This window comes from Scardinius erythrophthalmus (genome assembly GCF_964197995.2).
Source record: "Scardinius erythrophthalmus genome assembly, chromosome: 14".
Taxonomy (NCBI): domain Eukaryota; kingdom Metazoa; phylum Chordata; class Actinopteri; order Cypriniformes; family Leuciscidae; genus Scardinius; species Scardinius erythrophthalmus.
This window is the reverse complement of record NC_138234.1, coordinates 10,976,268-10,994,154: the sequence shown is the minus strand read 5'-3', so window position 1 is coordinate 10,994,154 and position 17,887 is coordinate 10,976,268. Positions and strand designations below refer to the sequence as shown.

Here is a 17,887-nt window from a genome sequence, read left to right as displayed (position 1 = left end):
AAATCAGTCATGGAGGTATCCAAAATTTCATTGAAACTGGTAAATTAACTCATCATAGCTGTTTTTATGAATAACCAGAAGTCAAGGTCAAGCAGATGTTCTTTAACTTTGCCTGTTCTGCAACTGAAATTGTTTGATATGCCACAGCCCCACCTATACAATTATTCACCAGCCGCCACTGAGTCAAAGGTACACATTTGTACCATATCTGAGTCTAAAGGGTACTACAAGGGTCCCATGGTACTAATATGCACGAGAACATACAAAGGTGTGTTCCTATGAGGTTACTGCCCCAGTGAGTTGTTAACAGTGTTAACAATAACATAATGTAATAATTTACAGTTAAGGCTTATTGAATGTTAAAAAATGGCTTTCAAGTATAATGCTAAGTGGGCATAATAACCCATTTTATTCTTACAAGTAATTTTTAAAGGTCAGTTTGCAAGTTCAAAGGTATGCAAGTTCTAGTGCATGCTTTTAAATGTGAAAAGTATCCGTATCAATTAGGGATGGGGCCGATCCGATCCAGTATCGGTATCGGGACCGATACCAGCGTAATTCACGTATCGGATTTTCCCGATTCAACCTGCGGAGATATCCTATATCCATGAGTCATGTACTTTAACGTTGTCTGCTGAAATGACCATAGACAGTATATAAACTGGACTCAGCGAGGTAAGCAGAGAGGTGGCCATAAAATTCCCACTGCACGGTTGTGGTGGCCTCGTCACATTGGATTTAACGGAGACAAATGAAGTCAATTAGAAGCACTAACTTCCTGATGGTCGAGCGTACTGCGCAGACTCGAACTGAGCTTGACGACGTAGATGTGACGTGAGCAACCCGTCTGTCTTCTAGTAGATGTGCCAAGAGAAATCTGAATCATTCCCTTCCAAATCTTGCAGAGATGGAGAGTGTGAGTAGGAGGTGTCCATGCGCTAGGAGCAGGAGTAACTTTTACTAAGTATTTTGATTAATTACTTTGTCACTTTGCCTCCACGTCCCCCCGAATGCGCGCGAGCTTCTCCTCCTGTCCATACGGTAATCTCTCTACTGTGCGACAGAGAGTCGTGTGGTTATGACGCAATCGTTAGCCTATTTTTACAAAAACTGCATCTACGGGGCCATAACGTAAGATACAAGGTAATGGAGCCTTTTATACATTTTCGTGTTTCTTTAGAAATAAATAATGGACAAATGGAGTCTTTAAATGCCTCAGATGTAAAGTTATTCGCTGTCAAAGTGACGCCAAAATGAATGGGAGTCAATGGGATGCTAACAGCAGGTGATGGTCTGCTAGCCAATGGCGGCGCCCTGGGAAGCTTCAATGTTTTCCGAAACATTGGGGGCTTGGAAATGACTCCGAAAGTGATTCCCGCTGGCGAGTCTGCTAGCTGGCTGCAAACTGCGGAATGGATTTCCTGAACAGAGGCGCGGCTCAATGAGACACAGAGTTATGAGACACGCCCCCGCTCAGGAAATCCGATCTATTTTGACCGGATAGAGGCGCCTGGTGCCCCTGAGGATTGCGGTACTTTTTTTCTTCTATATTTTATTTGTTTACCTGTTGATCTGCTGTTCGCAGCTGAGGGGACTCGGTCACCTGTCTTGATCTGTGCGTTCGCGCATAGATGGGTGTTGCATAATTTTTTTTTTTTTTTTAATGAAATAAAAAAATTAAAAATATATATTTTTTTTTTTGAATCAAGGAATTTAGTTATCACACTGACTCCAATGTTCGCAGCGGCTCAGTGAAATTAAGTAGATATATGATTTTTGATTGTGTATACACACATTTACATATCATTGGCAAACTCCTGTGCGCAGGAGTAGAGTATTCATATTTTTGTGTGTTATCCGAGCTACAACTGTACGCAGCGGTCTAACAATCATGAGTCAACCTCTGTGCCATTATTGTCGTGCTACTATGCATCCTCGGGATGGACATCGCGAGTGTCCATCATGTCTGGGTATGGCCCATTTACTGGAGGACATTGAAAAACCATGCCCGGCCGCAGCTGAGTTCTCCCTACAAGAGAGGGTGCAAAGAGCTAGCCTTTTTGAACAGTCAGCTCATGATAGAGGTGCATCAGGATCAGTGGTTGATGCACGCTCTCTTAAACGGAGAAGGGAACATTCTCCTGTTGAAGTCCATGATGGACCTAGCTGTTCTGATGGAAGAAGGTCAAGGGCTTCAGAACCTCAAGCTGACACCCAGATGCAAATTCTAGCAACTTTACGGGATTTGGCTGGGAAAATGGATCATTTTAGGCCCCACGATAGGGGGTTAGGTGGATTACGCACGCCCAGCTCATTAGAGACATTGGGGCTTCTATGTCATGTGCAATCCTTTCTCGTAGACAGATTTGGTTAGCACAGACTTCCCTACCTGATACTATCAGGAAGGAACTGACCTACATGCCCGTCACACCAGGCCGTGTGTTTCATCCAGACTCTCAGACGACACTTGATAAAGCTGAGCAAGCGCGGAAGAGAAGATAATCAGTGCAACGCACGTTTGGTCCCGCTAAAGCAGCTAGACAGTCATATCGAGGCTTTCAGCCCCCTCATCATCCCCATTTTAGTCGGCCAGGACCATGGGAGTTCAACAGAAGACAAAATACCCATTCTCAGAGGTTTGATAGCAGCCAAAGTGCCAGACAAGCACCACGGCATTCACAAATGGCTCGGTCTCGTACATCAGTTAGAGATGCATGGGGGAACTGCGTAGCAATCCTGGAAGAGCTGCCGGAATCTGCTCCCAGCTATGCCTGGACAGCTGGGAGAGGAAAATCTCAGATCGTTGGGTACTCGCTACGATAAAAAGCGGATACAGAATCCAGTTCCGGCAACGACCTCCTTCTATTTCAGGGATTCACTTAACTGTGGTCAAAGACGCAGTCCAGGCAGAAATTTTATCCAAAGAAATAACAACCCTTCTTGGGAAGAAGGCAATTACTCCGCTACAACCCTACAAACAGCACACTGGATTTTATTCAAACTATTTCCTTGTGCCCAAAAAAGATGGTGGTCTCCGACCCATCTTAGACCTAAGACGTCTGAATGCATACATAAAAGTGTTGCCATTCAAGATGCTGACCACCGCCCAAATCTTGGAGGTTATAGAGCCAAACGAGTGGTTTACAACACTAGACCTCAAAGATGCATACTTTCATGTGCCCATTCATCCAGATCACAGGAAGTTCCTTCGCTTTGCTTTTCAAGGCCAAGCATATCAATTCGAGGTCCTTCCCTTTGGCCTTTCCCTCTCTCCCCGTGTATTTACCAGGGTGGTGTCAGCCGCTCTTTACTCTCTTCAGGCAGTGGGTATAAAGATCCTCCCATACCTGGAACACTGGTTGATCTGTGCACCAAGCCGTCACCAGGTTTTAAGAGATACAGAGGCTGTTATCAACCATATACAAGAGCTTGGGTTCCGCATGAATCACGAAAAAAGCAATGTCGAACCACGGCAAGAAACCGTATTTGTAGGGTTAGTTTTGAACACCTTAACAATGACAGCATCTCTGTCCCCACAGAGGGTAGCAAGGTTATCTGCCCTGGCACAATCTTTCCGCTTAGGCAAGCGGATGGAGTTGGCACAGTTTCAAAGATTACTGGGGATGATATCGGCAGCAATAAAGGTAGTGCCTCTGGGACTGCTCAAAGCACGACCATTGCAATGGTGGATCAACAAATTTCAACTCCACCCCAAATTACACAGGCGAGTGAAGTTGAAGGTCACACAGAAATGTGTTCAGGCTCTGCGTCCATGGATAAGAAGCAGCAGGTTGGATCAAGGTGTTCCTCTGGGGAATATACCAGCGAGGAGAATGGTGGTGACAACCGATGCTTCTCTGAAAGGTTGGGGGGCTGTCTGGCAAGGAAGATCAGTCAGAGGCTCATGGATGTTCCCATGGACCATGGAACACATCAATGTGCTGGAGCTGAGAGCAATCTATCTGTCTTTGAGACACTTGATTCCGTTCCTACAGGACAGGCATGTCCTTGTAAGAACCAACAATATGTCGGCAGTTTATTACATCAATCACCAAGGAGGCACCAGGTCATTGCGCTGCCTCCAGGAAACCAGGAGACTTCTACCAGGAGTCTGGTGGCACTAACGGACATATGTGCAGTGGCATCATGGAGCTCACCTTGTACCTTTGCCCGGTATTACAGGGTCAATGTGGCGGACCCAGTTACGCTTGGGTCAACAATTCTGCTCTCGGCCGCTAAGCAGGGATGTGAAGAAGGAGAGGCTGACATTCCCTCATGACCTTGATGGCACTAGTCATCCAAGGTAAGACTGTGGTGACGGTCTGAGTGAGGTCGAAATAGATCGTAAGTTATGACTATAACTATGGATCTATGAGACCGAATGATGACCGTCACCATTTCTTGTCACTTGGGATGAACTGAGGCGTTCCAGGCAAGAGGAAGTGTTCGGTTCATCCGGATGTTTTATAGGGAACCAACCACTAGGGGTCAGTCATCTGACATTGTTTACATTAGGTCTCGAGGAGAGCTAGCAGAATGGCGTCATTCAAGGTAAGACCGTGGTGACGGTCTGAGTGAGGTCAAAATAGATCCATAGTTATAGTCATAACTTACGTTCTGCAGTTTGCGGCTAGCCAACATGTCGCTTTGTGTAAATACTTCACACTGGAAACGCAAAGACAGCAAAATGCAATGTTTGCAAAGCCGTAATTCAGAGCTCTTTAAAGCTCCCTCGCGTCATACAACACAACGAACGCAATCAAACATTTAAAAAAGCAACACATTACTGTGCGTTCTCACCAAACGCGAATAGAGCGTCAAATTCGCGTCTACCGCGTCTAGTTGGACGCTTGAATATTTTGAATCCATTCGCGCGTCCAGTACGAAATTGACGCGCGTCTGAGGCGAAATCCGCTTGTCTGTTTGCAAGATGCTGATGTTGATTGAGCATTCATCGAGAGAGTTACCGCATCGGAGCGAGGATCACCCTTCAGATAGTGTGTGTGTAAGATGTTTACACTTGCACTTTTCTTATATTTCAAGACTCAAGTATTTGATTTTTACATTTTGGGAATGTAATAAATATTGACATGACAATCAATTTGAAACCCTTACAGTTGCATATTTGTTTTCAGAATGGGATTTTCCCTGTTAACAGGATTTCCTGTTTTTCTGACTTCCTTTTCTGACCTTATACTTACCTCAAGTTGCCTTTTGGGGCATACATGCATGCATACATACATATCATACTTGCCTGTTGAGAGAAGTTTATTTCAGCATCATATAAAATAAACAATAATGATAACAAAAATATTAAAGCAAACACAGCTCTGGTATCGGAATAGTATCGGTATCGGCCGATATCCAAATTCAGGTATCGGGATCGGATCGGAAGTGAAAAAATGTGGATCGGTGCATCCCTAATATCAATACCTGCGATACTGGCCCTGTATTTACATTCGATTTCGGATTTCGCCCCTAAAATACAGACTGAACCTCACAGCGATTGGCTGCCACCCACGTTTTTCGCTTGATTTTTGCATAAAATTGAGAACTGCCCAACTCAACTTCCATATGAATGAATTGAAAACCTACAGAAATTGAATAATCAAACACTTGCCTCACTGTATAAATTCTAAACTGAATATGTATCCTTATTAAAGCTACAAAAGTGATTCAGTCAAGTGGTGTGAGTGATTTTTACTTTTATTGTTCTCTGGTGCTCTTTGCGTGTTGGTCAAAAATTATTATTATATATTTTTTAATGAAATGAATGTAGTTTATTTTAGTATATTTTGTATTTTTAGGGGATTTCACAGTACTAAATTACATTTACGCTGTATTTATAATCCATGCATTTATTTACTTAACGCATAGACCTGAAAATTCAATTTCCAAATTAAACTGTTGTAAATTTTGAATGCTTTAGAGCACAGACTTAAGTTTGATCTCTTTTCAAAGACAACGATTATTGCTGAAGTGAATTTGTTTTTTAAGTTAACTGTTTTTTATTTTGAACATTTATTGTTATGAAAAATGTGCAAAAATACTATTTTCAATTTTTATATGAAATATATATTTTCAAAAACATGTTATACTCTAAAACTGTGAGAAAACCAAATCCATAAATCTAAACAATTTGTTTTCCAAATTTTAGCTTGATTTCTCAACAAATTTGCTTACAGTAAGATTTTGTTTGGCTGCAGTAAAGGTTTCATTAGATGGAATGTGTCTCCCATTCATTTCCCACAAGGAGCTCGCCCTCGATCGGCCCAAAGCCGGCATCCGACCAGCGCGGAAGGTCTCTACGTGTTACTGTCTTTTCTCGAGGCAAAGTATATTTTGATTTTAACTTTAAGAAAAGTGACTTTAAGAAATACATGAGGCTGAGAGATCTCTCTCTCAGCCTCACGGGCGAATCTGAGTTACAGAAAAGGTCCCGAACTCTCTGCGGCATTTCATTATATAGACAAACCTTTCAGAAGGAAACATGTAGGGCAATTCCAGCGTTATGGACGTGACATTTGCAGTCAAAACTTGAAATATAAATTCTCAGAAAATGCATTTAATACCAATATATGTAAACGTCTGTTTATATATCCATACTCCCTTAATAAAGGAGTCCAGACATTAGAAAAATATCAGTCTACGCATGCGTTTTATATTTAATTTGAGGGAAATACACATGCGTTACGGACGTGACAAAAAAAATCTCTAACTTTTTGTTGCCAAAATATTTTTTAGTAATTCTGTGAATTACACTGCGCAAACCAAAAGTAATAGTACCCACCGAATGAAGAAGGGTTGGCTCTCCACAGAACATAAAATATTAATTTTATGTTATTTTTCATTTTCGCATTTATGAGGAAAAAACAATGTTACGGACGTGACAGTTCTCCGTTACGGACGTGACCGCTCTGAAAGCGGCACTAAAATACTGCTTTGAAACGTTCACAGAGACCTCAAACAGGCATTTAAAACACCAAATATTAAGGATTGGCATTATAAGCAAAAATAATATTCGATGTTTGTTCGAAAATCGTAGCGCTCTCCCCCAACATCACCGGTAAGACGGCGTTCACTCAAATCCCGCTCCAACATTACATTTGAGTAGGCATTTAGTCTCATATTAATGTTTAAATAAAATAATTGTATTTTTTATTTCATATGTTGATTATATGAAAGGATAACAGCATGAGTAAGATCATAAGATGCGCAATATATCGGATACAGTATATCAGTGGGCAGACATGATTTTGACCAATTCTTTAGTTTTTTTTTTTTTTTTTTTTTTTGAGAAAGCTTTTCTTTAATGTGAATTTCGTTTTGTATAAATTGTATCTTAATTTTAATCAATGTTTCATCAACAAATTGCTTGGATTTATTAAATAAGAAGCAAATAGGCTATAGCAGACAATATAATCAGGACACGGAGGCGCCGTCGCGTGAAGTGGAGCGCGCCTCATAAATGAACCGAAACTCCGCGTATAATGTAGGCTACTTGCCTCACATACCTGAGAAATATATCTATATAGGACGTCTGAAATGTCTACTTTTAAACTACTTTTAAGTCGTGACTCAAAATGATTGCAATATCACTATTATTTTGTCAGCTTGATCGCGGGATTATGATGAATAGGCCTATTCATGTTTTAACCAAGAGGGAAAAACGCGACATCCCGAAGAAGTGTCCTATGGCTATAAGACACATGCTCTTCTTTAAGTTGTACTGTATCATATACTACCTTCTGATATTCATATTTCGTCCTGTAACTGGCAGAGGAAGAAAAGATCCGTTCATGTGCACTTTATCCGCCGCGCACTGAGGCGCAATATAGGCTACAGAAATATACCACGCCGCAGGGTTTCCGTTGTTATGAATTTGTAAAATATTGCAGTGAGACATTTTAATTGTCTATTAATAAACAAGTGTTTTCTGTGTCGGCTGCAAAGATGAAGTCTGACTCGCGATCTTCGCAGTAGTGAACGCGCCGGAGAGAAATACACATTTCATACGGATTACATCGTTTTATTTAGTTTTGAATGGTTCTGTTTAAAAGTAAAGATTTCTGTAGATAATAGATATATTTCTATTTTTTTTTTTTTAGGTGTGTGAGGCGAGTAGGCTACCTTATACGTTAAATTTCGGTTCATGGATGATAGCTTAACATTAGCTCCAGTTCAGGCGCTGGCGCCTCCATGTCGTGATTATTTATTGTCTGCTATATTTACTTTTAAATTACTTTTATTTTATACTTTATCGAGAAAATTGGATAATGAAACACTGATTAAAATTAACATACAATTAATACAAAACGAAATTCGTTTTAAAGAAAGGCTTTGTGCTTTCTGTTTGAGGTCTCTGTGAAAGTTTTAAAGCAGTCTTTTAGTGCCGCTTTGAACGGTCGCGACGCGTCTGTAATGGAGAACTGTCACGTAAGATGGTAATATTATTATTATTATAAATAATAAATCGTGTAATAATCCCGCCCCCTTAATTAAGAGGCGATATTTGACCGGCATATCATCAAAATCACCATTTTTTCCTAGCGGAAACTCTGCCACGCCGTATTAAAGAGCGGTCTCTATTGTTTACATTTTGTTATAAAATAGACTGAATTTGAAAGTTGAGACATTTTTTCATATTAAAACTAACAAAGCACAAATATTATTGCGATTATTGGATATGCACTGAATATATGGTAAGCCTGAAACCGATCACAAGTGCATATGATTTCATGTGAAGCGTCCGTAACGGTCACGTCCGTAACGCATTATTATGGTTGTTCAGAGCAAAGTAGTGGAATGAAATGTCGATCCTAGTAAGCATGAACATAGTTTAGCTTTGCATATAAAGTTTCAAGTTATTTGCATTTATAATTGTTATATTATATAAACTTAATCTTTAAAACGTTACGGACGTGACAGAGCACTGAAGCGTCGAGACCTCTTTATTAAAGCCCTTATAAATTCAACAGGCAGTGCTGTTATGACCAAATTAGTAAATTTATTTCTCAGGCATGCCTCCAACTTTCAGCAAAATGCTTTATGTTCAAATTAAGTTTTTAAAAGGGGGGTCTTTGATACCTCTTTTGAAAGCATGAAATATGGCTGGTTGAAATTAAAATTTTAGCATTGTTGCTCACCTCATATGTGGTGGAAAAACAAGGCAATTTTCTTAAAATTTCTGATACAGCACATTAATACAGTATATTACAGACCTAAATGGACAACTTAAAAGGGGTTTTGATCTTTAGGTAAAAACTTTAATTTTTCATGGTAAGGATGACCTTTGCGTGGAATTGCCCTGTAATAACAAAAGAAATTTGCATTCAGAGGTCGCACGTTTTGGGGGTGTGTGACCATTTGTCAGGAGATCATCTTTCTTTGTCTGCCAGTTATCTTTAAACTCTTAAAACCTTATTACCTTCTGTTTTACTTATTTGGAAATGAGACATTTGTACCAGTCACATTTTAAATGATACCAAACATGAAAAATACTCTGTGATAATCATTCACATTAAACTCTACATTTTCTTGGGTGTTTTACATGTGGTCTCAGCATGAGAGAGGGGGAGTGGGGAAGAGGGGGAGAGATGTAGAGGTGAGACTTTGCCTCACAAATGGTGAGTTTAAATGCTAATTTCCAGAGAGGTCTTTTGTCCTCTCTCAGGGTCTGGTCGCTCTTCAGCCAGACTGTCTGGCATTTCCTAATTTCTCAATTCTTACAGACAGAGCACAAGTGTGACTATTTTTTTCAGTACCATTTAACCTGTTTGAATCATGTCCATGATTTTTTTTTTCACTTCATAGCAAGTGCCAAAACCTTTACCAAGTTTCGTACCATTCCGATGAAGAAAAAAAATCAAATAAAAATTGACCGAAGAGCACCAGCTGTATGTAATACTATACTATAGGCTACTAAAGAATAAAAGTACTGTGATATGCTTGCAGATATGTATAGAAAACATTCTGTTCACAGTTTTGCTAATACTAATAATGCAACAGCCATTTATTCTTTTTTGAAATGTGGGTTCCGTGTCAGAATGTCTGTTTATGTTTTGGTCTGTGAGATTCCATCCCAAGGCGTCATATACTGACGCTTTTTACATTTCATCTACATCCGACGCACATGGCACCCTTTAGCGTCAATATGAGACGCAGATAAATATGGGCACCAAGGCGCCTCCTAGCGGTCTAACCCTAACCCTACCCCAGACCTAAACCTACCCATAATCTGCGTCTCATAATTGACGCTAAAGAGTGCCATGTGCATCGGATGTAGACGAAATGTCAAAAGCGTCAATATATGACGCCCTAGGATGAGAATGCGTTGGAGATTCTGTCTGTTACCAATTTACCCAATAGTATTTAGACACCTCGGGTTGCCAGTTGGTGGAAAACATCATATATTGCAGCCATGGAAGCCATGAACAAACCGGGCCAGACATCACACCCGACCCTTAAAAAGCCTTTTTATCCATAGAGAGCCGCTTCACAGATGTGCCAGTACATATTTGTGTTTTTTTTTTTTTTATCTTAGCGTGCTTGAATGAATTATAGCATTGTCATATGTAACGCTAGACAAAGGATGCCAGAAAAAAATAGATGTTGCAATTATTGCGTTAAAATATTTGTAACGAGTTAAACTGACCAAATAAATCGCATACTTTAAAGTGTTGATTTTGAGAGCCTTAATTGATGTATTTTACATCAGCTGATCAAATGTAACTTGAATGTAATGTGAGAAAATCTTCTGCCAAATTAAAATGTAATGTAGCTAAACACTATTTATGGCGGAGATTCAAACGCAAGATTAAAAATATATTGTAGTAAAAAATGTTAATTTCTTCTCCAGGTGTTTTCGGTGTTGGATCAGAAGAAGTGTCAGTGATGGAGGGAGATTCAGTCACTTTATACACTGGTGTTCAAACAAACCAACAAGAAGATATTAAATGGTATTTTAATGACATTCGCATCGCTCAAATCAATGGAGATCTCAACCAGACCTGTACAGATGTTCAGTGTAATGAAGGTACTGAGAGATTCAGAGACAGACTGAAGCTGGATCATCAGACTGGATCTCTGACCATCAGAAATATCAACACAACAGACTCTGGAGTTTATGAACTGAAGATCATCAGCAGCAGCAGGATTAGTGGACATATCTTCAATGTTTCTGTTCATGGTGAGTTAGTGAATGTTTAAATGCAGTTTATACAGTATATGTTTAAACTATATTGTTAGTTTGCCTTATTTTACCCCCCAATAATATTCCTTATTTCCTTCCTTTTTTATTCACAGTTATAATTCTTACAGTATTCAGATCTTGTACAGTTTTTCCACTGACAAGTTGTTAGTTTTAACAGTTAATTTTTTCATAGGAATCTGCAGTTGAGCTCATAGGGAGTCGACAGTGTTTAATCACACAATCTCTGATCAGCTTCTGTTATTATCTGTTTAAATTATGATTTTATATAAAATATATAAAATGGGTCTGAGTACAAAACAAATTGTTTATTTTCAGATTGAAAGTTAAAGCTACAATATGCAAGAATTTTTGGCCTCTAGAGGGCGCTACATTCCAAACAACAACAACGGCGTAGCTTGATGACGATGTAAAGGAGCGTGGAATGATGGGAACTGTCGTTTTAAACTCCACCGTGGATGTAAATCAGTCAGACGGGAATCGAAAAATCATGTTCATGGATGAGGCTAAGTTCTATTTTTATAATGACATGCTTTTTGTGGCGAGGGGGGCGTGGTTCAGCGCAGTCTGTAATGGGAGAGAGAAGAGACGAGCGGGACGCAAGTAGGTCAAGTGCAAATGACGAACACCTGTGTCTTATTGCTGTGATCCGCGTGGAGAGACCGCTTATAAGCCGCGCGCTGGAACGAGAGATAGACTGAAGGGAAAATTGGATGCAGAGAAAGAAAACCGGTAGATCCGAGCTCTCATTTTTGAACTGTTTTGTGCCGTCGCGGTTGCCACGGTGAATGCGCGTTGTGCACGACTTTTGTTTGTTTTGCTTTATTTTAATAAAGTACGAGTCCCAGTCACGCCGATTCCTGTCTTCTTCCTTCCTGACTCTTGAACCTCATCACACTTTTATTTCATTAAAATGAATTTAACCGCAAGAAAAGTAAGGTTTAATACTACATTGGTTATCATAGATGTTACTGTATGTCGAATTCATTGTTGTGATAACGCTCCGCAGTTTTACGTGTTCTAAACTATTGTTGTAAAAGTTCATTCGAACATACCCACATCATTTGCCAAAATACTGATTAATCTTTATGTATAACACATGCTATATTTATTTACATGGCCATAAACACCAGACGTGATAAACAATGTCAATAAACTAAACACAAATCTAAAGCAATAATATTTCCTTTACATAAACATAACTATTACCGAATGTTACATTTGGAAAATATAAAATTAAGCATGCTTTGTCGACAGAACCAGCTGCAATCGGTAAAGAATAATTGTGTTCCATAACGACCGCAAGAAAAAAGCTAACGTTTGTTGCTTGATAGCATAGACAGTGCTTGATAGACGCTACAACTACAACTTCCGCATTTGTCCAGGACTCCACGCAGTACGAGCGGAAACCGAGGGTAACGCAGATATGACGCAATTGACTGGCGACTCCCAGCTCCCCCTGCTCTAATGCCCCGTTTCCTTGGTTAAAATCGCAATTTTCTCACGATTTAAAAATAGTTTGAAACATTTGGGATATTGTAAGTAATCAACTTAACAAAATATATAACACTGGCCTTGAGATTATGGGATATTTCAATGCAAAATTCTTACATATTGTACCTTTAAGAAAGGGTTTATGCAATTGCATTCGTGATTACACAGGTCACCTTTCGGCGAAACCTACGCTCACTCTCACCCTCTCGCCTATCCTCGCTGGTCTCATCCACACTTCCTCCACCTGATCAGCTTTTAACACTATACTAACAGTGCAACTGATAATCTTTTCTCCACTTTAACGTCCTGCTTGGACAACTTCTGCCCCCTTTCCTCCAGGCCAGCCCACGCCACACCCTCTACCCCCTGGTTTTCTGCGAACATTGTTCTAAACTCTGGGGTGCAGAGAGGAAGTGGCGCAAATCGAAAGATCATACTGACCTTGGTCTTTATCAATCCCTCCTCTCTTCCTTCTCTGCTAATATCTCTACTGCTAAAGTGACTTACTATCACAACAAAATTAACAATTCTTCAGACTCTCGCATGCTTTTCAAAACCTTCTCCTCTCTTCTCAACCCTCCTCCTCCTTCATCAACACTAACAGCTGACGATTTTGCTACATTCTTTATAAATAAAACAATCACCATCAGCAGCCAATTTACCAATCCACAAATTGACACACACATTTTACCAGCTAACACACACATTCTACCCTCCTTCTCACTACTTTCAGAGGCAGAAGTCTCCAATCTCCTCCTTTCCAATCGCTCTACCAACTGTCCGCTTGATCCTATTCCCACTAACCTACTTCAAGCCATTTCATCCTCAGTTGTACCCGCACTCACACACATAATAAACACCTCTCATCACGCTGGTACTTTTCCCACAGCATTTAAGGAGGCTCGTGTAGCCCCACTGCTTAAGAAACCCACTCTAAATCCAGCACATCTGGAAAATTACGGACTGGTATCTCCTCTTCCATTCGTCGCGAAAACACTTGAACGAGTTGTTTTCAACCAGATCTCTTCCTTCCTTACACAGAACAACCTCTTGGAGAACAACCAGTCTGGTTTCAAAAGCGGACACTCAACTGAGACGGCCCTGCTCTCAGTAGTTGAAGCTCTGAGACTGGCAAGAGCAGCTTCCAAATCCTCAGTTCTCATCCTGCTGGATCTGTCTGCTGCTTTTGACAGTTAACCACCAGATCCTCCTGTCAATCCTAAAGATGAAGGGCATCTCGGGAAACGCACTCCAATGGTTCAAGTCTTACCTCTCAGGTAGGTCCTTTAGGATATCGTGGAGGGGTGTCTAAGACCCAACATCTAGCTACTGGAGTGCCTCAGGGCTCAGTGCTGGGACCACATCTCTTCTCCATCTACATGACATCACTAGGATCTGTGATTCAGAAACATGGCTTTTCCTATCACTGCTACGCTGATGACACACAACTGTACCTCTCATTCCAGCCTGACGATCCGACGGTAGCTGATCGTATCTCGGCCTACCTGACAGACATTTCTGGCTGGATGAAGGACCATCACCTTCAACTAAACCTTGCGAAGACAGAGCTACTCGTGGTCCCGGCCAACCCAACACTTCATCACAACTTCACCATTCAGCTAGACTTGTCATCCATAACTCCATCAAGGTCAGCCAGGAACCTTAGTGTGGTGATTGATGATCAATTGAACTTCACAGACACACTGCTAGAACTGCCCGATCATGTAGATTTGCCTTGTACAACATTAGGAGGATCAGGCCCTTCCTATCAGACTCCACCCTCACTCAATCACAGCGCACTCCCTCTCCTGAATACTGATTACACGCACCTGCACGTCATCATCCAACAATCACCTCCAGCACTTAAACCCCGATTTCACTCTCAGTCATTGTACGGTATTGTTTGCATCTAGACGCTAATGCTGTGCTTACCTCTAGGACTCCTATGCTGTTTACCTGTCTCCTTGTTGTCTCACCAAGTCTCCATCGTTGTTCCTCGTCTCCAGTGTGTTCTCCCGAGTCTGTTTCATTCCGCTGTGTCTCCATCCGATCTCCATCTACAAGAAAACGAACTGAGTCATTCAAGTCTGTGTCATCTGGATATTCTACTCACCCACTTACCTTCACCTGCACTGCCGATCACTCATCTGGTTGTTCAATAAACTATCAGTACCTGCATCCATGTGTCTGACCCTTCTGTCTTGTAACAGACTGTTCCCTGCTGGTGGAATGATCTGCCTAACTCAACCAGAGCTGCTGAGTCCATAGCCACTTTAAAAAAATGTCTGAAGACGCTTCTTTTTCGACAGCACTTTATCCAGTAATACTAACACTTTCTCTACTATTCTATTCTGTTCTATAATATTTATTTTTATTTTTTTACTGCGTTAGATTAAACTGAGAAGCGTCATAGCACTTGCATATTGTTGTCCTACTGTTAGTTTAACTGCTTCTATTGTTCTCATTTGTAAGTCGCTTTGGATAAAAGCGTCTGCTAAATGAATAAATGTAAATGTGATCACAGTTCTCTCATGTTGTGGCGTTTGTTGTTTTCATCTAGAACTTTATAAACTGTTGGTTTGTGTTTCAGGTGTTTCTGCTGCTAAACGAGATGAAGTGAATAGAAAGACAGTGAAGGAAGGAGAATCTGTTACTTTAGATCCTAGTGTAATAAAAAACACACATGATTTAATTATGTGGCATTTTTATGACATTGTCATCGCTGAAATCACTGGAAATCAGAGTGAGATCTGTACAGATGTTCAGTGTAAAGAGAGATTCAGAGACAGACTGAAGCTGGATCATCAGACTGGATCTCTGAACATCACAAACACCAGAAACACGGACTCTGGAGAATATAAACTACTGATCATCATCATCAACAGCAGCTTCAGCATCACTAGAGAGAAGAGATTCAGTGTTTCTGTTATTGGTGAGTGTATAATTCTTTTTGACTAATAATAAATAAATAAAAAAGTTCAATATTTTTAAATCAACCCAATAACTGATGGGTATGGACAGTTTAAAAAAGCGAACTTTGACTCAATGACACTTTGACTAAAGTTATTAACTTGAAAAATGCAGTTTTCCTGTGAATATTGTTTTTATAAGGTGCCATTTATAAATATCATACTACTGATAACCAGGAAGGTGTATGTATAAGGTGGAAAGGTGTAAATATGAGTCAAAGATATTGTTAAATACTGAGTGTATTATCAGTCGGTGACATGTAACATTGTCTGTCTGTCTGTCTGTCTGTCTGTCTGTCTGTCTGTCTGTCTGTCTGTCTGTCTGTCTGTCTGTCTGTCTGTCTGTAGCTGTTCCAGATTCAGGTCTGTCTTCAGGAGCTGTAGCAGGAATAGTTGTTGGTGTTGTTCTGCTGGTTTCTGCAGCTGCTGCTGTGATTTACTTCTGTCGCCATAAGATCTATACAGCAGTACAGAACTTAATTATTACATATAGCTGATTTAACAAGAAATAGGAATAGCAATCCGTCTAGATATTAATTTTTGTTGCTTCTTCATCTTTAGATGAGCGTGATTTGAACTTGAATAACATACCGTAGTCCAGCAACTTCCTTTCAGAACAACCACTGGCTCTGCTCCCTGTTACTTAAACTCATTACTTCGGACTTATGTGCCATCCAGAAACTTGCGCTCTGCAAGCGAACAACGTCTTGTGGTGCCATCTCAAAGAGGCACAAAATATATTTCTCGGACCTTTACCATGACTATGTCACAATCACGCCAGACTCCACCCTCACTCAATCACAGCGCACTCCCTCTCCTGAATACTGATTACACGCACCTGCACGTCATCATCCAACAATCACCTCCAGCACTTAAACCCCGATTTCACTCTCAGTCATTGTACGGTATTGTTTGCATCTAGACGCTAATGCTGTGCTTACCTCTAGGACTCCTATGCTGTTTACCTGTCTCCTTGTTGTCTCACCAAGTCTCCATCGTTGTTCCTCGTCTCCAGTGTGTTCTCCCGAGTCTGTTTCATTCCGCTGTGTCTCCATCCGATCTCCATCTACAAGAAAACGAACTGAGTCATTCAAGTCTGTGTCATCTGGATATTCTACTCACCCACTTACCTTCACCTGCACTGCCGATCACTCATCTGGTTGTTCAATAAACTATCAGTACCTGCATCCATGTGTCTGACCCTTCTGTCTTGTAACAGACTGTTCCCTGCTGGTGGAATGATCTGCCTAACTCAACCAGAGCTGCTGAGTCCATAGCCACTTTAAAAAAATGTCTGAAGACGCTTCTTTTTCGACAGCACTTTATCCAGTAATACTAACACTTTCTCTACTATCCTATTCTGTTCTATAATAATATTTTTTTATTTTTTATTTTTTTACTGCGTTAGATTAAACTGAGAAGCGTCATAGCACTTGCATATTGTTGTCCTACTGTTAGTTTAACTGCTTCTATTGTTCTCATTTGTAAGTCGCTTTGGATAAATGAATAAATGTAAATGTGATCACAGTTCTCTCATGTTGTGGCGTTTGTTGTTTTCATCTAGAAATGTAATCATCTGTTGGTTTGTGTTTCAGGTGTTTCTGCTGCTAAACGAGATGAAGTGAATAGAAAGACAGGGAAACAGTGAATAGTTTAGGGAAACACGCAACAGGACTAAGTATAAACTGTGACAAAAGAGAGACTGTAGAACATGTATTGCTAGAGTGTGAAGCATACAGCACAGAGAGAACCTGTTAGAAAACATCAAAGAATTAGGATATACACATTTATCAGTAGAGGGTTTACTTTCTTTTACTACATTAAAACCATCAGCATGGCCAGTTCTCATGTGGTACCTAAAAGAAACAGGGCCCGGTTTCCCGATAACGCTCACTCTTAGCGCGCTAAGAGAGCTCGAAAGATATATCTTACCAAAGGTGTTTATGTTCCTAAGTGTGTTCCCCGAACCATACCTTAGGAAGCTGCTTAAGATATACCTTCTTACGTGTGACGTTACCCGGCGCTGTCCATGGCGATGGTGCTGAATTGTTTGATATCGATGGCTCGACAATCAATTATTCTCTCGTGCAGGGGCTGTTTATGTGAGAAAGCGGTGATCTTTATAAATGAAGCACTTCAGAAATAGTTGAAATTGCAATTTATTATGATTATTGGATATTATAAAAAATAATCTAAACTATAATAGCCTATAATA

At 40.4% G+C, this 17,887-nt stretch overlaps 1 protein-coding gene and 1 long non-coding RNA gene across 2 annotated transcripts in view; both read left to right on the top strand.

Annotated features, from left to right (window-relative positions):
- The window catches only part of LOC308701967, a 756,660-nt gene that overhangs the window by 126,958 nt on the left and 611,815 nt on the right, over positions 1–17,887 (top strand). The window lies entirely within an intron of this gene.
- The window catches only part of LOC308701565 (uncharacterized protein), a gene marked incomplete at its 3' end in the record, with an annotated part of 61,170 nt that overhangs the window by 5,387 nt on the left and 37,896 nt on the right, over positions 1–17,887 (top strand). Inside the window, exons 2-3 of the mRNA XM_081383921.1 lie at positions 10,859–11,188; positions 15,294–15,635. Of these exons, the coding sequence (XP_081240047.1) occupies positions 10,894–11,188; positions 15,294–15,635 (637 nt within the window). The 5' untranslated portion in view covers positions 10,859–10,893. The remainder of the gene's footprint in view (positions 1–10,858; positions 11,189–15,293; positions 15,636–17,887) is intronic.